The 23587-nt window shown below is 36.3% G+C and overlaps 2 protein-coding genes across 3 annotated transcripts; one reads left to right on the top strand and one right to left on the bottom strand.

The window, feature by feature from the left end:
• Positions 1-227: 227 nt before the first annotated feature.
• On the top strand, positions 228-2828 carry LOC107804077 (major pollen allergen Ole e 10-like). Its single transcript, XM_016627892.2, has 4 exons — positions 228-538; positions 1438-1776; positions 2323-2359; positions 2461-2828. The coding sequence occupies exons 1-4, from the start codon at positions 484-486 to the stop codon at positions 2564-2566; spliced, it is 537 nt and encodes a 178-aa protein (XP_016483378.1). The 5' UTR covers positions 228-483; the 3' UTR covers positions 2567-2828.
• A 2546-nt stretch (positions 2829-5374) lies between these two features.
• LOC107804078 (UDP-sugar pyrophosphorylase) lies at positions 5375-23342 on the bottom strand. 2 transcript variants are annotated; one of them, XM_016627893.2, is made up of 19 exons: positions 23284-23339; positions 23000-23142; positions 22706-22810; positions 20606-20722; positions 19595-19735; positions 19248-19347; positions 18429-18556; positions 18278-18349; positions 18088-18152; positions 17370-17430; positions 17141-17258; positions 10835-10959; positions 10083-10159; positions 8836-8941; positions 8669-8728; positions 7346-7426; positions 6436-6675; positions 6077-6245; positions 5375-5507 (listed from the first exon to the last, which is right to left on the bottom strand). In XM_016627893.2, exons 2-18 carry the CDS (start codon positions 23102-23104, stop codon positions 6078-6080), a joined length of 1869 nt encoding a protein of 622 aa, XP_016483379.1. In that variant the 5' UTR covers positions 23105-23142; positions 23284-23339; the 3' UTR covers positions 5375-5507; position 6077. The 2 variants fall into 2 exon arrangements, with proteins under 2 accessions (XP_016483379.1, XP_075089051.1); XM_075232950.1 differs by lacking the exon at positions 5375-5507 and having other exon boundaries at positions 5797-6245; positions 23284-23342.
• Between the last annotated feature and the right edge of the window lie 245 nt (positions 23343-23587).

Raw genomic sequence — 23587 nt, 5'->3', positions numbered from 1 at the left:
CTCCAAGAAATCAATGGTGAACAATTTGTTCCTACTTAGCTATATATTCCAGTAAGTATTTGAGCGAGTTAAACCACAAATATAAATAATGGCAAGTCACAACCAATAAGATCTTCTGATGACCTTTGTATGGGACCCACACAACATAAAAATGTTGAAATTTATTTAATGTGAAGTCCACCAGGCAAGTAGTTAGCTTAAAGTAGCTCTTGTCAGCACAAGTACTTAGCTTCCTCATCAGTGTTCATTACTGCACACTAAAGAGGAAAAAAGAAAAAGAAAACACACATAAAATAGAAAGAAGAAAATTTCTCTCGAAGAAATGGTTTGATTCTTCAGGTACTCTGCATTTAAAAATGGCATTATAACACTTCACTTTTCTTACTTAACTAAACACAAAGAGAGAGAGAGCAAAAGGAAAGAGTTAGTCTACAGTTTCAGTCTTCAGTAGGAGAAGAAGTTGTTTTTGCCATTTTTACACCAATGGAAATTAAAGCTTGGATCTTTCTATGTTTTTTGCTCATGAAATGTTATGCGGGTAATGTTTTTTTTTCCCCTCAAGTCTTGCTATCTTATATGTCTATGTGATTTAGTTCTAGTTTCTACTACTTTCTTGATTATTGGTTATAGTTAAGACTTTTTTCTTCTGTTTCATTGTTGTTTTACCATAATGTCTAGGAGAATGTGCCAACTTTATTTGTGGTGAGTGACTGATTATACTAAACTTTTCAATGTTTTTCTTAAGTTTCATACTGATTTTATACGGGATTTCTTGGCTTGGTCAATGAACATTGTTAATGGTCTTGGAATAGAACTATTAAGTGGGGTAGGTAAATGTACATATGAATGGAATATTTTTTGATCAATGCTAGCTCTACAAAGGAAGAAAAGAATAAGAGTAAAGGTCAAAATAGAGTGAAAAAGGATTTTCTTGTTGCCACAAGAAAATTGTGTATTAACTTTATGTAGATCAAAAAAAGAGGAAAACTTCTCCTATTTGAAAGATATATTTATGACTAGAAACACCAACACTTTTTGTTTATTTACTTGTGATTCAGTTTTTTAGATCATCCCAAATAGTCAAATAAGATATATACAAGTTTGTCAAAAAGTTAATTGAAAAATTTTCTTTTTGGAAACAAAGTCATTTGAGTGGTTAAGGATATGAGATAAAGATTTTATTTGGGTTAGAACACCCAAAGCAAAATATGAACTTCTTTACTTGGGGGTGGCAAAAGTTATGTGTTTCTTATTCACTATAAAAAAAAAATGATAGTCCGGTGCACTAATTAAGCTCCCGCTATGCCCGGGATCCGGAGAACTGCCGGACCACAAGGGTCTATAGTATGTAGTCTTATCCTGCATTTCTGCAAGATGTTATTTCTTATTCACTATAGTTGTTATAATTTATTACATTAATATGAAACATATATATAGTTGTTGAAGTAGAGGGCATGGTGCAAGAGAAGGAGGAATCAACTATTCCAGTTACAACTCTTTCACCTCCTGAAGGCAACACTACATTCCTTGGTGGGACAACTTGGTGCGTGGCACGGGCCGGGGCTCCGCAATTTGATTTGCAGAATGCATTGGACTGGGCTTGTGGATTGGGAATGGCGGATTGCAGGCCGATCCAAGCCGGTGGCCCGTGCTTTGAGCCCGATACGCTTTTATCTCATGCTTCATTTGCTTTCAATGACTACTATCAACAGAATGGTAATTCTGATATTGCTTGCAATTTTGGAGGAACTGCTATGTTGACTAAAAGCAACCCAAGTAAGCATCTATTTGGCCTGGATCATTATCTTTTGATCTAATCATTATATAGTTGTTAAAAAATGTTTGATTTGTTGCTCGACAAGAGAATGTGGTTAATTGTAGTTACGTTGTTGCATTCTTGTGCCACTGGCACAATATGTCAAGTTTGAGATGGACATAATATGCATTGATAGAGTGAAAGATTCCGTGTATTTTGTTCTTTAGGTTATTAGTTTCACTTTTTATGAACGATTACTTAGTTTGTAGTTATCTGATAGTGTGTAAAATTTTATATTGTTAGTATATACAAGTGAAACTTTATTTCTGTTAACGCATGGTGTGAGTGTTGCTTAGGGCAAGTTTCTAAATTTTCCATTTATCACAAGTCCTTGAATATCCAAGGTTAGTTAATACTCCAATGACTAAGGAAGAAAATTTATGTCATTTTCAGATTTTCACTTTTTATGACTTGTTTGAAAAGAAAGTTTTTTGGGAATCTTTTAAGGCATGGAAAACATAATGTTATTCCTTTCTAAAATTTACATTGTTTTTTTTATGTTGTAGGTCATGAGAAATGTATTTATGCTACATCTGGACCCAGGTAGTATTTACTAGTACTATTATATGAAGTTTCTGCATTCATGAAATTACTTAAGCATCTTTATTAACTTGCTTCCTCTTTCTTGTAATTTTTATATATAGGATTGGTGATATGAAGTCTACAGCACCACCATTTCCCAAAAACAGCTTAAGCATTATGTGGTGGAAAATTGCTATTATTCTTCTTCTCTTGTACTCGGGAAGCTGAGATGTGCACCAACTTTTGCATCAAAGTAGAGCATAATCAAGAAGAGATACTCTAATGAATTAAGATATATATGTACAGCTCTGGGACATTAATTCTTAGAGTGGTTTAATTTCTTAAGTATATTCCTTCCTTTCTTCTTGTATTAAGTTAAGCATCTTAGCCATTGAGAAGAAATCTTCTCTTTTTTAAAAAGACAGAAAAATTCAATGCAGATTTTGTAAAATTGTTGATGACTTTAATATTACATATGCTTAGTAAGAACTGGGGAAAGTGAGTTCTCCGAAAATTGGTTATCTTATTCCTCTTGTTCCTCCTGCTTTACAAGAGATTGATAAAATATACTTCCCCTTTAAAAAAAAATTGTCTTAGTTTGACTTGGTACAAATATAAAATAGAAGAATTTTGAGATATGTGATCTTAAATAAGCTATATCATTTAGGTCAATGTAAAACTTTTGAAATTTATGATCTGAAATATGTCATATCATTTGTGTGACTATAAATACTTCTTATTACGAAAATATTGAAATGGGCCAATCTTTTTTAAAAAACTAATAAAAAAATAATGCCAATTTTTTGGAACAAAGGGAGTATTTCTTTGAATCAATTTGTTCGGCTATAGTTCATTTGGCTCGAAATTCACGAAAGAAAAGAAATTTTTTATTACTTGTGATCTTACATATATTATATGTTGTGGGTGATTAATATTTGTATTAATCACACTGACTTTTGTGGTTTACGATATTATCGCATATATCCCTTATTTTGATATCTCTGTAATAATTCTTTTTATTTATTTATTATTAATGTAAAAAGTTAGGATATGACAATTTTACCCATAATAGTTAGAAAAGGGTATTTGACGATAGTTTAAGAAAAAAGCCAAAACAAATTTATGCCTATAATATTTATGTGGTTATAAAAATTTTTTATTAAAAATAATATTATTTTTTTGGGAACGAATTAATAAAAAAATATTGTCAAATAAAATAAAGAGAATAACACTTGCAAGCTAAATCTTTTTTTCAATTCAATTTGTTCCTGTTGTGAAAAAGATGTGACATGGATGGAAACAATTGAAAGGTGAATGAATTCAGTGTTGGGTTTTGGGATCCAATTCATAAGCTACTTTCGTCCCTTTCATCCTATCTGTTCTACACTTTGCTGAGTATTTGTTGTTTGTCAAATCTTATGTTTCTCGGGCAGTGTTCTTATCAAAGTGCCAGCCTTTCGCTTTTACGCACGGGTTTTCTTGTCTTCTTTCTTGCTTTTCTTCTCTTTCTTTTCTTTTATATTTATATATGTGAGATACGACTTCTGAATACTGCAAATCAATTTCAAAGTTTCTCTTTTTCATAAATGTATTCCATTTGGGAGACAAGTTTTATATTAGTTGTGTGAGACTTCTTTTTGTCTTATGAATTTGTGGATCCTCAAAAATCTGAGTCCACAGAATTGTGAGACAAAAAAAATGTCTCATACAACTAGCGTCAGTTGTATGAGACACAAAATAAAATTTTCCCATTTGGAAATATATCGTAACTAAGATAAAAAGTTTCTACTTGAATTTGTAAATGCACGTATACTTTTTTTTTTATGGGTTTCGACCCTATAGAAAGTGATGGAGTGAAAATTTGCAAAGAATTACTAGTCAAGAAAATGTCATTAACATAGACTTCTCATCAAACAATTTTCATGTGCCCAATATGAACTATATTCTTTTATACTATTTGGTTTGTTCTAAAGGACTTAAATCTCCTTCCTTAAAAAGAAAAATAAATACACTCACAACTCAAACCTTATAAAATAGTACTAATACCACTTTGTATAATTTTAAACTTGATTAGACATCTTAATAACCAATTTTTTCACTTCTCATTTCTTGTGTTATTGAATTATAACGTTATGTTACTACAAAGAAATTAATAGAAAATTGTGCTACAAAGTAAAGCACTTTATAGCTTACAAAAGGAAGTCATAGCTTCCCATAAATAGCAAATTAATCATCTCAGAGAACTCAAATTCATGTATTAATCCCAAATTTGGTTTACTTATACCCTTTTCAAATTTCTTAATTATTTCTCACTAAAAACCTCAAATAACTCATGCAGAGATTTCATTCTTAATCTCCTTACCCTACCAAAATATGCCACACAAGTTGGGATAATGTCATGCAGTTTACTGATTAAGTACCAAAACATTAATAGCCGGTTTGACAAGCTTTTGAAAGGAAAAAAAGTACTTTTGAGGAGAAGCAGTTTGGAGAAGCAGAAAAAAATAGCTTATCTCCAGAAGAACTTTTTTGAGAAGCATTTTTGAGAAAAGTACACTTAGAATCTATTTTCAAAAGCTTGGTCAAACACTAATTACTGCTCAAAAGTACTTTTCAAATTAATTAGTCAAACACAAACTGCTTCTCACCAAAAGCACTTTTTTAAAAAGTACTTTTGAGAAAAACACTTCTCAAAATAAGTTGATTTTAGAAGCTTGGCCAAACGGGCTATAAATCTAAGAAGCTTCAAGTGGAAGAAGAGCTTCTGAACATTTATATCAATAGGAAAATAGCAGAGAATTAGAGAGGGATAGGGAGAGATATTATTTTTATCTTCAATGTAATGAGCAATACTGGAACTCTCCAAACTTACTGCGTAACTAATCTTTCTCCAATCAATTACTAATATGCCATCCTTATATACATGTAATGACAAGTCTACCCTTCCCTTATTAATCTGGAATATAGCAGGACAACATGTCTCGGAGACAACGTTCAAGATGCCCCAGAAATGTTCATAAATCTCAAGATCCTAAGATCTGATACCACCTAACTGCAGCGACCTAAACTTTCCATCCTCACCGGATCACAAATCTTGAGAAAGAATGAGGAGTATAGCCTCCTTGCAGCCATTTATTCGCCAGAGACTTTTCTTCTCCAAACCCAAGATCTGCATGTCATAAAATAGTCCAGGAGTTTATAATTAAGCACTATAACAACACAACAACAAACCCAGTTTGATCCCATAGATGGGGTCTGGAGAGGGTAGTGTGTACGCAAACCTTACCTCTACTCATAGAGATAGAAAGGTTGTTTCCGATAGACTCTCACCTCAAGGAACTATAATTAAACACTACAAGCAGGGGAAAAAAAAAGGCCCTCCTTGCATCCATTTATTCGCCAGGGACTTTCATCTTACCTTGAATGCAAGAAAACTTCTTCAAAAGCAATCAACACAATTTTCAAAAGGACTTATTACTAACTAATCAACCTTATTCTGTTTCCAAGCTAAAAAAATCAAGAATTGTTTTCTAAATGTTTCACCAGTTTACTAAGTTACAAATGATTGGAGGCAAAATAACAGCCAGCACCTATGTCACAATGTTATAAAAAAACTTTGAAACATAACGTAAGCGACAGAATCTGCATTAAATATCCACAGTTTAACCAAGCTTAACCTCAGAGCTCCTAAAGAATTTTGAATCACAAAATCTTCCCACTGAGTACAGATGTGTCAACCTTATGGCTTCAAAAAATATTTTCCGGGATCGGTATATGTTTTCTCCAACTGCTCAACCTTGTTGAATCTGAAACCCCTGATTCTTATTTCTTCTGGTATTGAAGTCTCCTTATAGTCGACATTTTCAATTGTCCAACCCTTGTTCTGCACAGAACCTCCCACTTTCACCTGTACAAATGATTCTCAGTAAGTGTATCAAACATCAAACTGATATGTTCATTCCAAAAGTTGAACCCAGGGGGAGGACGAATTACGAGCATATAGGCACTCATATATCAACTAAAAGACCTATCAGGGGTTCTGATACACCCCTATAATGCCATCCAGATCAGAACTTGATCGAGGACTTGAGACATACCTCAGCACCATCGACAGCCTCAGTAATGAGAGCTCCATCCAGGGAAAGATCCTCAAGGGCAATATCTCGCCCCTTGATTGCCATTGTAGATCTTTGTGAAATGGAGCAGTTTCCACTCACTTTGCTTTTTACTTCCGAGAAAGTAAGCGCCCATTTCGGCTTCCACACAACTCGAGACCATACTTCCACCTCCTGTCCGTTAAAGACTTGAATAACCGGATCATCTATCTTGACACCAGCCTGTAATAAAAAGAGATGTAGTGTAACTGATGCACACAACTAGATCAACACAGGTTTACCAACTGAACTCATCTGTGGCAGTGGCTATTACGAAAGGAAAAGTTAGGAAAGTGTTTTAAGAGTTGATAGTTATCTTCATATTATCACAATTAGAAGTTTCAGTATCACAATTTCTCCTATCTTTTTGTCAAGGAACATGCCCAAAGGTGAACGTCTGAAAACAGTAGGTTGCAGGACCAAAAATTGCTTTATTATGAGGCCAGTAAAAGGATCTTCAGTAATAACCCAAGTTAATTTACGTAACTGTAACCTTATGTTTGGACTTGCTAACCACTCGTTCAGCACATGACTATAAATCAAAATGTTCTGATATACTGTTCTCTAACCAGTGATGAGCAGCAACTCTTCTTTTTAACTTCTGCTTTGTCTTTTTTTTTTTCTTTCTTTTTTCTATTGTCATTCCGCTGGTTTAAATGTTACATAAAAACTATAAGGACATGGTAAAAGCCTAAAAGGCCTCTTTCAGATTCCAGCAATCTTTTCCTTTATATTATATCCTGTAGATGTTTGTACTACAATTGGTGCATAATGTATCAATACCCATAGGTCAAGAAAGAAATACTCTGAAAAGTTCAACTTTTCACTTGAATTCCCAGAAGGAAAGAAATACCTTTCTTAGAATGAGGCTATGAGAGCGATATATGGCCATTTCTCCTGAAGTGGCACTGTGATATGGATTTCCTTTCGGCACCTATCATTGTAAAGGAGACAATTAAAAAATAGTTAGAAATTGAACCACAACAAATCATGTCAAGAGCAATAACTACCTATGATATATTTTTGTTAGTAACAACTGTTGAGAAAGACTTCAAAAAATGCCAAGCCAAAGAAATACAAGTCAAAACATAAAACTTAAGAATGTCAGTAAGCTGTTTCAACTTTCTTAGATGGTGAAAGAGGGCTTAGGATAGTTGCTATGAACGACAAAGGAAAAAGTAAAGTAGAAGGAATATGCCACTGCATTTTTCAGTTTGAGGGTAAATTTTAGCAAAGCATGCCAATTAATTATAAGCTTATGATTGCATATGCAAGAAAGAGATTCAACAATGTTATCTCGGATCCCACAGGGAAATGCTGCCTCCAGAAACATGCTTGGGTTGTGCTACGAAATACCTACACAACCAAATTACAGTATCTGACGAGTACGCATAAGATCTAAATAACTCAGTAAAAGAGCTTGAAGCAGAAATCATTTGAGAAAACACTTGATAACATTCCAAATTGGAAAATTTTCTGGTAACTATTTGATACAAAATTGAACATCGAATTCAAAGAAAGAAAAAGCCAGAAGCATCAATTCTTCAGTCCTATGGCCTCTGTACTGAAAATTTTCAGAATGGAGCTCAGGGAGGGTCCACACCCAACCAGCAGAGACAAAGAGGGTGTTTGGCTAAGCTTATAAGCTGGTCAAAGCTTATAAGCACTTTTTGGCTTATCTACGCGTTTGGCAAAATTAAAAGTGCTTATAAGTTAAGTGCTTATAAGCCAAAAGTCATAAATTGGTCTCCCCCAACTTAGCAAATTTCAGCTTATAAGCACTTTAGGTTTGACCAAAATATTTATTTTTAAAACAAAACTCTTCGTATACCCAGTTCTTCAGTTGCTTATTATTAATTTCAGCACTTTTATCCAAACACGTAACTGCTTATTTTTAAATCAGTTTCAGCACTTAAAAGTGCTTTTCAGCGCCTAATGCTTATCAGCTACTCTAAATCAGCTAAGCCAAACGAGCTCAAATACATTTGTTATCCATAGCCGGCACTAGATCATCAGAGCTTTCGATGAGAAGCAAGAACTAGAAGTAGGGAAGATGGCTTTTGTCATGAGGATCTAAATGTTATGCCAGTCCCAATTTAAAGAAATTTTGCCAATTTACTGAAATTATTTCTGCTCATATGATAGGTAAAATTATTTCAATAACCGCTCATAATACCTTGGCAGCATCTTCTGGGTTGTTTTTCACAGGTGCATAAGCAAGCCAAGCATCCATTACCTGAGTCATTGTAAGAAGCATTGTGATCTCCACACTTGGATAACTTGACCGTAGATGACTCACAACATAAGTAACAGAATCAGAAGCCAAAAGCAGTATGAACTTACAGTGAATCCAACCCTAGCTGATGGAGGCAGCGTTTTAGGATAATCTTGCATCATGCATTCAAGTCGAGTTGAGGACTTGAAAGCAGTTTTGGTAGCATCTTTGTACCTACAGCAAGAGATGCCATAAATTAGTCAAAAAGAGGTAAAGCAGCAACTAAAATCACGAGAGAGGATTTTAACAACACATGTGCCCTAAAATGTTGAGCTTAGAAGAAACAAATATAAAATGACAACAAATAAGCAAATGAATTATAATGTACGAGCTTCTAATCAATCCTTTAAGCGCACAGTCCGAACAGCATCACCTCCACCTTTTTTTCTTTTTTGACAGAGGTAGTGTCCAAGCTAGCTTGTGTGCACCTCTACCATTCCATCGGATACCTGCTACCTCCCACCAACAAAGCCGGATAACTCTACCATCAAGGCTTAGACAGATTGAAAGAAATCACCTACTGTTAATTCACTCTTCACTCTGGGATTTGAGACCTGGTCTACAAGGTTCGCACCTACTTCATTGACCATTAAGCTACACCCTTGGGTGCATCATCTCCACTTTTGGCATTTTTTAAAATTGATTTACATGCCTAATTAATCCCTTTAACCGCACCCTTAGGATCATCGCCAGATTGTCCCGAATAACCAGAGAATGGCAAAATGCAAAAATTTCCAGAGTACGAGTTGGAATCATTTCTCTTTCTAAGTCCTCACTGTCAGTCAACCCACCAACCTCTGAGAAGTGAGAACTACATGTCGTTGGATGTTAATGTTCCAGTCTTGCCAAAACTACAAATATCAACCTTCCCAGCAAATGGGATACGGGAAGGGTGTGTGCAGGATATCCCATCCCTCGTGAACAAACTGCAATACCAGTGTTCATCTAAGCAAAATGAAAGCCCTGGAATATAACTCAGGTGATTAGATCAGCATAAACTCCTATCTTCTGTATATTGTAATTTCTTAAAAGCGAGCAAACATATTGGACATAAAGCATCTGAGCTGATCCGTATTTCTACTTTATGAGAATCAAGTTCAGGTCATTTGCATTTTGCTTTTCTCATTCCTAGCAACATATTAAATTCAGTGGTTCATTTCTCTACAAATTTTTGTCGTGGAAAAATTTCCTGGACTTACAGCAAAACAACAATAAAAAGATAACCAACATATGTTTTCCAAGGAATATCAAGCAACATGACACCACGACATTGAACATACAAGTCTTATATAGAGATATAAGAGTAGATGTTTACTTAGGGTTAACAAACTCCTTTATTGCACCTCCTGTTTTAGTGAGCTCTTCAATGTAAGGGCCAATTTCAAAGATCAGCTGCATTGCAAATGAAGACAGCCATAGGTAAGCAATTACTTTCTATTCGAAAGTAACCAAAAAAAGGAAAGCTATCCTACAGAGGAACTTGGCCGCTACAGCATAATTTGCATGACTATTCCCACTGATTACATGCTCGAAAAATTATAAACTACTGTCATAAAGAAGGGGCACTTCACCTCTCTGTTTCTTATGAGATCCTCACAGTTAACGAAGACAGTGATCTTCCTTAATTGCATTGACATCTATAATTTAACCGGTGTTTCCTTACATATCCTTTAAGGAAAATGAAATTTTCTTTTTAAAATTTGCATTCATATAATCTAGTAACATATTAGCATGTTATCCTTAGTTACTTTACAGAAATCAGTTCGCACGTTAAAATCAAGTCCGCCAACGTTGCAAAGCGAATTGGTCCCCGCGTATAGGTGATTATGGAGTTTTATTACCCAAAAACATCAAAGAACGGAAGTTTCCATGATAGTTGTAACCATTGGGGATCCATGCATTATGGGCCAAAATTACCAAGAACTTCAGGAATATCCGGGTTATTATACAAAGTGGTAAAATAATTTATATGTAAAATAATATGGCAAATAACTTGAGTCACTACGGGGAAAAATTGGCAAGAAAGAAAAGAAAAAGACACTTCAGCATATAGACTACAAGACATACCTGATTTATATTTCCAGGAAAAGGTGAATAGCCTGTTTCAGAATTGACATCACCATCAGGATATCCAGAAGCTCTAAGCAACGGATCGAGCTGGTTGTATTCCACATTAATCACCATTGTTCGCCCTAGAAAGGATTTTTTTGTTGTCAGATAGACCCACATGAGTTTTCACATAGTACCCCTACCATGTTCAACATCAATCTTTTCGCAGTACTATCCTAAGAGCAAAGTACATTAGAATCTGAATCCCAGACTATTATTGCAGATGGAGGATATCACAAATGAAACAGAAAAGACTCCGAAGTTAATGTTAACGTATACATTAAAAGAGCTCAAACGTTACCCTTTATAGAAGACAACATAATTTATGTGCTCATGAGTTATATTTGATAGGCAGGAGCCGAACTTGTCGTGACTTGGCCAAGCTATGGCATATAGTGGCATTGCTTATAAGCAACTAATTGTTTTGTTTTTACTTTTTGATGATTCAGCGGATGAAACTATTTTGGGACCCTCCCACTTTGATTTAAATTGATTTCAGGACCATGCCAGTTTATTCAATTAAGCATAGCAGAAAGAATACACGGAGGTCCAAATCTGAGTGCAGAGTAAAATAGGTCAGAATTGGCAAATAACAGTTAGTTAGATGGGTAAACGCGGCTTCAAGCTCCCAACAGCTCAGAATTTGTTCTTGATACAGCTGATGATGGATGTAGAACGAATACAAAAAGGGTCAATCCTTTTATTATGTCTGTTTTACCTATTTGATTTTTGATTTCACTACCCTTTTTTGCAACTTTAGAACTCAATTTCAACCTGTCCAAATTGCTTAATTCCTTCGATAACTCAACTGTTAATTGATTCTTCATGTATACAGAGAAGGCTCATAAGAAAAAGTTACGCCGAAAGATAAAGCTCATGGGTCAGTTATTGTAATTTATCCCTTACTATTTTTGTGAAGTACAACTTTTTAATAAATTTTTTTTAACTATTATCTTTCCTTAGTTGGTTTGGGACTTCCTCCCCTCACATAACACTTCATTTCTAGCATTTAGTCATCACATTATCCACATCTCTGAGTTTCAATACTCAAAATTGTAGTGAAGTAGAGCTCATTTGCATGCAGCCCCTGCACACTCTGTACCTTGCAACCAGATCAACAAAATGTTTATTTTCATAATAGTTCAATGATATGAGGAGCTATCTCAAAATTAATAATTCAACAAAGGATGGTGATCACAAGTCCACATGGAATCATCTTATTTATAATTTCAGAAATTCATCTCATTAAAGCTGGGAAATGGAAGCAGAATCGGGTTCTGGACAGATGTCTGGCTAGGAGATGATAAACTGATAAACAAATTTCCTACAATATATAGTTTAACCAAGATTACACAGGGCACGGTAGCAGAGTGTCATACAGGGGAAGTGTTAGAATAATTATGCGAATATATATAATTAGTCCTAGTCCGTTATGTAATAGGAGTAGGTTATGTGTTATGTATACATATAAATAGGGCTCATTTGTAACATAGAATATCAATTAATAATATTTTCTCCCGTGCATTCTCACATGGTATCAGAGCTTTAGTGAGAAACCTATCGTGCATCATTCCAGCGACTTCCGGGAAGAAAGACCTCGTTGCCGTGCAATTTTCCGACGACTTAGAAGATTGTCCGTAAGCAAATCACTTTCTGTTGGTGTTGTCCAAAAACCAACACCACCACAAGACTCCTCAGGCTCCGGCGACCAAACCCCAGTCAACCCCACCGGAAAACACACGTCCACACGCCCTCACGCACCGGAAAGGAAGAAATTTTCCAGCAAGATCTGACCCACGCGCCGGCACGTGAGCCCTGTTCCGGCCAGATTTTGAAAAAGTTCCAGTTGAACGGTCAGATCGCCTAGTAATTCCGAGTCTACCCATGCCTTTTTCTTTTTGTTCCGATCACTTTGAGATTTTCCGGCAACTACACTGACTTTCCGGAGGCTACAGTGATTTTTCCGACGAAACTTCTTTTGGACAGATTACTTAGGAGGTTATTCCGAGTCTTTTTTTATTCAAGTTTAAATCAAAATCCGACCATCATATTTTTCCGGCACATCATTATAATGGTATTCGTATCAGAAGCCTTAGACTCATAATCACTTGGATCCAATGCATTGAATCTAATCCAGATGGTTTCTTTACCGGATTATATTGAGTTCCTTCAGTACAAAGCATGTAAGCAGACATCTTCAGGAATAGCCTCTGTTGTTCAAACAGATAGTAGCGTGACTTGTGTTTCCCAATCTTCAACCTCTGAGTCTTGGGTCATTGATTCAGATGTATTTGATCATATTTCTGGTAGAAAATCTCTTTTCACTAGTATTTCATATTTTCAATCCCTTCCAACAGTCACAATAGCCAATGGGTCTCAAAACCATGGCAACTGGAATAGGTCAAGCAAGTCCACTTCCATCCTTACCTTTAGACTCAGTTCTTTATGTTCCCGGTAGTCCTTTTAATCTCATAGCCGTTAGTCGCTTAGTCAAATCACTTAAATCTGCTGTTTTATTTCTTGATGACCTTGTTTTTATACAGGAACGCAGTACGGGGCGGATCATTGGTACCCGACGTGAATCAGATGGACTTTATTACCTTATCCTTGCAAAATCACATGGACTCACATCTTGTCTTCCTTCAACAACTTGTCCCGTTACTGATTCACCAGATTTATTACATAAACGGTTGGGACATTCCAGTTTGTCAAAACTTCAGAAACTGGTACCTGGCTTATCTCACTTGTCCGCTCTAGAGTGTGAGTTATGTCAGCTCGGTAAGCATACCCACTCCCATTTCCCGCGGCGTCTTGATAATCGAGCAGAATCACCTTTTACTTTAGTCCATTCAGATGTTTGGGGTCCTAGTCTGGTCAGTTCTACCTTGAGATTCCGCTACTTTGTCAGTTTCATTGATGATTATTCCAGGTGCACTTGGATATTTTTGATGAAAAATCGATCTGAGTCATTTTCTATTTTCCAGACCTTCCACGCTGAAATTCAAAATTAATTTGGGTTTTCTATCCACACTAATGCCCTAGAGTATTTGTCTTCCCCATTTCAGCAGTTTATGAACTCCCACGGGATTATTCATCAAACATCTTGTCCGTACACATCCCAACAAAATGGGGTAGCTGAAAGAAAGAATAGACATCTTATTGAAACTGCTCGTACACTACTCATACAATCTCATGTTCCGCTGCGTGTTTTGGGGGATGCAATTCTTACATCTTGCTATCTTATTAATAGTATGTCATCTTCAGTTATCTAGAATCAAGTTCCATTCTCTGTCATGTTTCCCCACTTACCTTTGTTCTCTCTTCCACCCCGTGTCTTTGGGAGTACGTGTTTTGTTCATAACCTTACTCCAGGAAAAGATAAGTTGGCTCTTCGTGCTCTTAAGTGCGTATTTCTGGATTACTCAAGAACGCAAAAGGGATATCGATACTATTCTCCTGACCTCCCGCGGTATCTTATGTCTGCTGATGTTACCTTCTTTGAAACCCAATCATACTTCACAAGTCCATGTAATCACTTAGATATGTCTGAGGTGCTACCAGTTCTGTCTTTTGGAGATTCAGTCACTATCTCCCATTCATCTTCCTCCATAGCTCCAGTTGCAGCTCCACCACCTACAGCTCTAGTTGCAGCTCTACCACCTATAGCTCCAGTGCCACCACCTAGTCCAATTCCACCAACTATAGCTCCAGTGCCACCACCTAGGCCAGTTCAACCTTCTACAACTTCACTACTCCTGACTTATCATCGTCGTCCGCACCCAGCGTCAGGCCCAGCTTATTCACTCCTGCACCTGACCCTGCTAATACTGCAGACTTGTCTCCTCTTAGTCAACCGATTGCACTAGGAAAAGGTATACGGTCCACACTTAATCCTAATCCCCATTATGTCAGTTTAAGTTACCATCGTCTGTCATTATCCCATTGTGCATTTGTATCATCTTTGTCCTCTGTTTCCATCCCTAAATCTACAGGTGAAGCATTGTCTTATCTCGGGTGGCGACAGGCTATGATTGACGAGATGTTTGTTTTACATACGAGTGGTATTTGGGAGCTTGTTCCTCTTCCTTCGGGTAAATCGACTGTTGGTTGTCGTTGAATGTATACAGTCAAAGTTGGTCCAGATGGCCAGGTTGATCGACTTAAGGCTCGTCTTGTTGCCAAAGGGTATACTCAGATATTTGGACACAATTACAGTGATACTTTCTCTCTCGTGGCTAAAATAGCATCCATCCGCCTTTTTCTATCCATGGCTGTTGTTCACCATTGGCCTCTAAATCAGTTGGACATTAAGAATGCTTTTCTTCATGGTGACCTTGCGAAGTCGAATGATCAGCTTGCATATATTTTCACCAAGTCCCTCATTGGTCCTCGTATTAACTACATATGTAACAAGCTCAGTACATATGATATACATATGCACCAGCTTGAGGGGAGTGTTAGAATAGTTATGTGAATATATGTAATTAGTCCTAGTCCCTTATGTAATAGGAGTAGGTTATGTGTTATGTATACATATAAGTAGGGCTCATTGTAACATAAAATATCAATTAATAATATTTTCTCCCGTGCATTCTCACAGGAAGAATGGAGATTAAATTTTAGGAGAAACTTTAAGATTGGGAGTTTGATGAAATTTGGTCAACTTTTACATTGGCTGGAATCTTTAATCCTTGATGCTAGTACGTTGGATTCTCAAATTTGGGCAGCTGGGAAAGAAGGCAAATTCTCAGTAAAGAGCTGTTATACTCTTTTGCAAAAACAAATAGACCACTGGGATTTGACTTGGCCATGGAAGATGTTTTGGAAATCACAAGCACCTCCTAAAGTAGCTCGTTTTGGCTGGACCGTAGCTAGAAATGCATGTTTAAGTTTAACTCAAGATATGTTGCAGAGAAGGGGAACTCCTTTGTGCAGTAGATGCTTTTTGTGTGAAAAATCCCAGGAATCTGCAGAACATCTTTTTTTGCATTGCAGTTATACAAGCCAAATATGGGATGAGATCTATTTCTCGCTCTGACTGGTGTGCAATGGGTGATGCCAAAGAAGGTGAAAGATCTATTGGTTTGTTGGCAGAATCAAAGAGTCAGGAAAATCTAAAGCAAATCTGGAGGAACATACCTCTTTTTGCATCTTTTGGACCATCTGGTTGGAAAGAAATAAGAGATGTTTTGAAAATAAGCAGAATCATGTAGCTAGTGTTAAAAATAGTTGTCTTCATAACCTATATTATTGGGGTAGAGGAAGTTTGGCAGAAGACTTAGATCAGTACATGGATTTTATAGAAGTTTTGAGATTGTAGTAATAGTTTTAAGCAGTACTGAAGTTTTGTATGCTTTTTGTACCTTCTTGGTACATTTTTAATGAAATTTTCATTACCTTATCAAAAAAAAAAAAAAAAAATTGAAGAGTCAGTGCGATAATAATTTTCGAAAGAAAAAACTGTAAGGCTTAACATATTTATTAACTGACTCAACAGACATTTCCACTCAGAGAAGCTTGGTAAGTTCAGCTATAGGGGGGAACATGATCCTAAGTGGCTTGAGCTACTATCAAACTATTTCTATAAACCTGTCCAAGTAGCCCACTTGCAACCCATAACTGTATGTAAAAAGTGATATCAGCAACCAGGAATCTTTCTTCTGACACGTAGTCCACAAATTTCTCAGGGCTATTTTATCTTAAATAACTAAGAGTTCTCTCATCTTCTCCTTGTTACATACCTTTGAGAGGTCCAATGTTTTTGAAGAATCTCTATAATCAATGTTTGCTCAATTATAGCACATCTAAAGTATGTATATGTTCTCCCACTCATGCCCTGTATGGAGCATCAGGTACAGAGGAAATCAGGCATGAAACAGATCCTGCTATTCCTCGTCTCAAGTTGCCTTTTAAAAAGACCAGCTTAAGTGCTGTTGGAAGTTCATAGACAACCAACTAATAGGATCATCATCAACTGATCGGACAGATAGTATCCTAGTACTTTCGAGACCTGTTAAAATTTTGGCTAAAGATTAAGCCACCAACATTGCGAATTCAGTTTATGAAAGCAGGAACTGCCCACAGCTTATAACACTCTTTAGATGAAATATTTTCTGCCACTAAAATTTAGCAGTTATAAACAACTACTGAACAACAAAGAAACTCATATCACAACCCATGCTTTCTTTCTTTCAACATTTATTACTACTTTTTCCCTGGCCACTACAAGATACAAAGCTAGATGTAAGTTACTCATCTACGTACCATCTTTATGAGTAAGCTTGGTAATGCCACCAATGGCTTCTTTCGCTTTCCGAGGAACAGCAAGAGAATTGACATGGTATTGTTTTATCGCGCTGACACCTAGCGCTGCTGGAATTGCCTGGAAGATAATGAAACGTACAGATTGATAAAATTGGCCTAACATGCATGAGTAGAATATGAAACAATTCAAAAACAAAAAGAAACAAAAAAGAGAAGGCATCCAACTAACCTTGAAAAGTAGACCATTGGTGTCTTGGAAAAAAAGAACCCATCTTAAGCCTGCATCATGCCTAGATTGCACAGAATTTGGACCATCAATCACAGAAATATGTTAACTCTCTTTCTCTTTTTAAGTGAAACATGCACCTCTTAAAAAATCAATACAAACTGGGTGCAATAGTGACGAGATACAGGCTATAATTAAAAGGTTTTACATCAGCTTTTATTTCCAGAACACGAAGGAAAAAAGGCTTGAAAATATGAATTCCATTTCTTCACTTCAAAGATGGATACACTGTATAAGGTAGGGTCCAGAAAAATAAAGATCATTGTTAAAGATTATAGTTGAAGTTAAAAAGCAATGGACTGAGACAAGAAATTACAAAAGAAAAAAGTATCCATCTTTCTCTAATTGGGCAGCCCGGTGGACAAAGCATCTCGCATTCACGCAGGGTCCTGGGAAGGGTCGCACCACAAAGGGTGTGATGTAGACAGCTTAACCTAATACAAGTAGTGGCTGCTTACACGGCTCGAACCAGTGACCTATAGGCCACACGGAGACAACTTTATTGTTACTCCAAGGCTCCCCTTCATCTATCTTTCTCTAACTGATTACTTTTATATAGTCTAAAAGGGGTTAGTTCATTGGTTCATCCAAAATCACATTAAAGTGTATGAGAATAGCAGAAAGAAAGCAAAGGTTTAAACGAAAATGGGGGAGAACATACCAAACTTTAAGAAGACCACTTGAGTAAAGAAGTGAGTGGACGTCTCCATGGCCATGAGGTTTTGTCTGATAAAGCAGAGGCATAGGCAAAACTCAGGCACTTTCAGCAAAAAAAGTTAATGACATCAATTGAATAAAAGAATATTCATATCTTTAAATATAGGAAGAGTATTCAGCATACAATTATCCACCTGAATTCTATATTTATTATGGGGGTCCAGAGCAAGGTGTGCTTCATTATCATCTAAACAAGCAACTTTTTCCTGCAAAAAGATCAAGAGATATATGAGTTTTGATACTATGACTTAATTCTTCATAGGCTTCTTCAGATCAGTGGCTCACCTGCTTAAGCAGTTTCACTTGTGTGGGTTTCATCCCAAAAAAGGAGTTTTTTCCTAAGAGCTCCATGGTACGTAAATGTGTGTCATCTGACGTCATAATAGCTAAAGGAATCTCCGGTTGGCAGTTGCCTAATTACAAGGAAGCTGTTAGTTGCCAGGAAGCTCCTACATGTTTCTACATGTCTATTGTATTAAGGATATGCATCATACTTTTAGGTGGCCGAAACGTAATATGTTAGCAGGTATCTCTATGCATAAAGATATTCTTTTTAGCCAATCCTTTTTAGCTTGTATGTATTGTTTGCTACACCAAGGAAGAGAATTCTTAACACCGTTTTTATCCATACGGAACATTTCTTTTGCTTCTACTACTACTACTACTACTATTACGCCTCAATCCCAAGCCAGTTAGGGTCGTCTAATGTACCGTCGCTATCCAACAACTTTGTGCACAGAATATAAGGTTTAAATTGTTTTCTGAACTTTCTAAAAGGTTTATAAAGAATGAAAATTTTGGCAACTCCACAAATAGAATCACTGGTCAACAAATCTTGGAAGCAGCTTCATGAATCTTAAGCTTGCGACTGGATCCCCTAGCACAACAACCCCTCCCAACCTCCTTAAAATTGAGTCCTAACATAACAGTCCAGGAAGAGGTACCTTCCAGAGCTTGGGTTACACCAAATTGCCAACTTCTATAATTTGTTGGTTTACTATGCTAACGGTGCGATGAAAAATTGGGACTGAACAAGAAGCAGTTTAACTGTAATTTCGTCCCTGACAGAATATTTACAAAATCATAACATGCACTATTACCAACCTTCGGCAAGGCTGCAACTAGCTTCTTGTAAAGCAAGAATAGTTTCAATGTAATGCTGTAAGAAGCATGTCCCTGTAGTTGTTTCTCTAGGAAGGGCCACCTGCAAGTAATTAGAAGGAATTGTCACCGAACTAGATCTTATGCAGCCAGACATTAGATTATTAGTTGCATGGTGAAATGACAGAATACAACTATTAATCAAGTTGCAAAAGATTCTGCATATTTTAACCCATGAAGACAAAAATCAGAACAAGTTTTAGACCAACCAACCAAAAGAATTGTTTGAACAGCAGAAGTGTATCTTGTGAGGGTTAAATGATGCTCCATGAAATTTTTACGTGTTCTACCTTTATTCCGTTGTACCCAAGACGTTCTCCGAGGCCTCCAGCAACAAGAACAAATGCAGCCTTCCGTGCTTCTTTGACGCCAGCTTCCTCAAATTGAACAAAGTTATCATCACCATATGTCAGAACCTCCCCAGATGGAACCTGCACAAGTTCACTTACATTTTTGAATGCATCATTAATCTAGAGCAGATATCAGTATATTATCTAAGTTTTAAGTGCTTGTTACATAAGTATTAGTAAGGTGATCAATTATTTTCCGAATTTTTCAAGGTAAGAGGAGTGAGCAAGGAAATATAATCAAATCTGACAACATAAAGCATCAGATATCATTTTTCACAAGAAAAAGAAGTGTGACAAATCCCATGAAAGACTATTGACAGCAAAGAATAATTTCTCAATAAAAAGTTTCCATTATGAATTTGGAGACTATCATAATATCTTGTGAAGGAAAAATATATGATCAGTTTGGGATTAAAAAGCATAAACTCATTACTTTGACCTTTAGCAAAGGCTTGAAGCACCTAAAAATAGCCAAAACCTGCTAAACTTCGCATTTCAATATGTCGACCAGTAGGCATGAAAACCTAACCAAAGCTAATAAGGTATTTTTAAGATCTTCTACTAATGCAACATACACCACTACTATCTACCGCAGTTGTAGCTTAGAAGTATTTTAAGTGGCACCCTTTTCTCAACACTCCGTTTAAACAATAAATTATTGTAGCTGCATAGTACCAGGAGAAAAGTAGCTGCATAAACAATATTCACCAGATTTGTGAAATATAGACTTTTTCTTTTATAAGCAGCACCTTCACTAATTTCTGACAGACATAAAAAGAAATATATGAACCAAATCGAAACTTTAAGACATGCACTGAATCCAATAAATCAGAAAAAACCACAAGTTGAGTTACTGTGTGCTGCTTGATGAAAAAAGTAGTTACCTTCTATAGAGAGAAAACTAGCAAAATAAGTTTTGCTAAAGCAGTAACACAGGATTCAGTGACTTACGGAAGGTGTAAAACCATCATACGGGTTTTTTCCAGCCTTTGAATCAGCTAAAAGCTCCCTAGCAGTGTTAACATATGCTACCAAACCCCCAGGATAACTTGAATTAAGTTTGGCAATCTGAAAGAAACCATAATAATAACACTTAAGTTCATAATTATTACAATCAAAGTAAGAAGTGAATACAAGCGTAGAAGACATTGGAAACAAGCCCAACAGGAAAATGATAACATTTCTGGCATTACAAGATTGCCACAGCCACCAGCTGTAAAATATTCAAGAATGACAACAAACTTCAAATTTTGGCTACTGTATCATTTGAGTAATTAAGCACGAGCAAATGCTTCATATAAATTGTCATATAAGCTTTAAACTGCAAAACAGAAACAAGATCAAGTTTTAAATTTTGCAAACTGCAAACTACAACCTTATCACATCCCGAATTTCAGCATGTAAGTAACCAAAACTGGTAATAGGAGTTCAAATTGCTTGCATTGTTAAAATTCAGTTGCAATTGAAAGCTAGTTGGTCAGCTTGAATTGTTCAAAAGAAAGAAACACAATTCATAGCCTGTCTTCTTTCCAGGCTTGACCAGTGGTTCACCGTGTGACATGCTATACTTCCATTCTTTCTAAAAGGAAAATCCAGACCGCCACATCCCAATCCTGGTCTAGTCATTGACATCAAAGGAAAATCCAGACTGCCAGATCCCAATCCTGGTATAGTCATTGACATCATAGGAGAAATCAGGGCAATAAATGGTGAAATCGTCGTTGGTTCCAAGAAGACCGGAATTATTATTATTATTATTATCCTAAGCGGAGGGTTGCCTAAGCACCATGTTTGTGATGCCAATATGATATGCAATGGTGCAGATTTTGTTGTGTACATCAAAAAACAAGAGTTTGATGGGATTGATTCTGGCGCCCGTCCTGATGAAGCTTTGTTGTGGGGAAAAATACAGGGCGCTGCAAAGACAGCCAAGGTGCATTTCCCTTATTAATAGTAGAGACACCGCACAACTGGACAAAAGAATTTTCTCTGTGTTAGGTGCCAAGGTTGACATGCAGAAGCTATCCAATTACATATGAGTCGACTTCTCAGATATATTTTTTTACTGTATAAAAGTAAATTACATATAAGTTGATGACTCCGGAATCTTGAAGCCAAAGCTCTGTGCAGTATTCATTGGTCAGAAAATTCTAGTATAAAGAGCGTACATTCCGTTAACCCCATTTATAGATTCAGTGTGGTTCAATATGTTTCATTTTTCCTCGCTGTCGTCTTAATCTATTTATCCCCTGGTCTTAACCGGAGGGAGTGGAGATCATTGATCAGGGAATTGGTTTGAGCATTCACTATTCTCAGTAAGCATTCTTTTGAACAAAGCTATATTGAAGGTGCTAATAGGATGGTCGGGAGAGGATTAGCTTGTTCTTTTTTCACCTTTGATTTACATGTTGCATGTACGCCAAAATCGACTAGTCTGTTTAATAGCATGTTTGGCCAAGCTTATAAAATCAGCTTATTTTGAGAAGTGCTTTTCTTTAAAGTGTTTTTAAGTGTATTTTTCTCAAAGTGTTTTTGGAAAGAATGCTACTTTTTTCTGCTTATCAAAAATTGTGTGTGCTTCTACTCAAAAGCATTTTTCCCCTTCTAAAAGTTGGTCAAACACCTTAACTTTAGGAAGGAAAATAAAAGGCACTTTCGGCTCCAAAAAAGCACTTTTGGCGAAAAAGAAGCTTGGTTTACATGTTGCCTGTAATCTGAAATCCACCAGTGATACTGACCACTAACCATAGACTCCACTTTGGCGTTTATTGGTTCTTCAGTATTTATATTCCCACTCAAATTACTGAGGATGAAATCCCTTATTACGATTTCTTTCTTTGTGGATGACATTTCATATTCAACAATATGAAAGTGAAAGTCAAGAATGGAGCTTTAAAGGAAAAAAACACTTCAAAACTAAAACTTGATCATAGTCTAAGCCAGCTTAAATATGCATAAGTTATACATGGTGACATCAAAATCGAGTTTATTTAAAACAAACAAATATATCCGGAAAAACAATTATTAAAAAATAAAAAAAGCTGAACATACCTGATCAAAAAAGGCACGCTTCTCATCATCATTAACTCCGGGCTCCGACCAGTGCTGAAACAAGTGGCTTTGCTCCTTCTCTAACAACATCTTCGCTAACTCTACCTAATATCACCACACACACATCAATCTCAATTCAACTCCGCACACGAAAATCAATATCATTCAACTACACAAACAAGTTTAACTTTTTACACACTGACAAGAAAAAAACCGTAAATTAGCCTGTCTACAATGTGTTAATTCGCAGTGATAATCAGGCAGTAATCTTTTTTAACAAAAATATATAAGAACCTGTTCAGGGGAGAGAAGAGAGAGGTTTTTCTGGAGATTTGGAGCAGAGGAAGCCCAATCGCCATTAATGTTAAGCTTCGAGAATTCACCCGCCGTCGATGTCATTTTGCCGTCGCCGATGTTTAGAGGATTGTATTAATTAACTGTAAAAGCAAAATAGAAGAAGAAATTATGTGAAGTTGAGAATGGTTTGAATATATAGCGCGAGAGAGAGATCTAGGAAAAAAGAAAAGGAAGACGGGTGACCGGAAGAAACGGTGAGAATGCTGCTTGCTGTTAGTTACCTGATAGGGATGGGGAATTGAGTAGTACCAGATTCATGACCTGACCGGAACATGTAATGATGTAAGGGGTCGTTTGGCAGGAGTATTAGAAAAAATAATGCAAGCATTAGCTCTATGTATTACTAATACTTTGTTTGGTACATTATATTTGGCATTATCCTATGCATAAGTAATGCATAGAAAACCATGGCATTAGTAATACCAAGGTTTTAATGCATGCATTAGCATGGTTAAAGACAAAATTGTCCTTAAAGTCCCTTAAAGCTAGAGAATATGGAGGGCATTTTTGTAAGTGTAAGCACGT

This window comes from Nicotiana tabacum, chromosome 16 (assembly GCF_000715075.1).
Source record: "Nicotiana tabacum cultivar K326 chromosome 16, ASM71507v2, whole genome shotgun sequence".
In the NCBI taxonomy this organism is placed as follows: domain Eukaryota; kingdom Viridiplantae; phylum Streptophyta; class Magnoliopsida; order Solanales; family Solanaceae; genus Nicotiana; species Nicotiana tabacum.
This window is presented reverse-complemented; position numbering and strand designations above follow the sequence as displayed.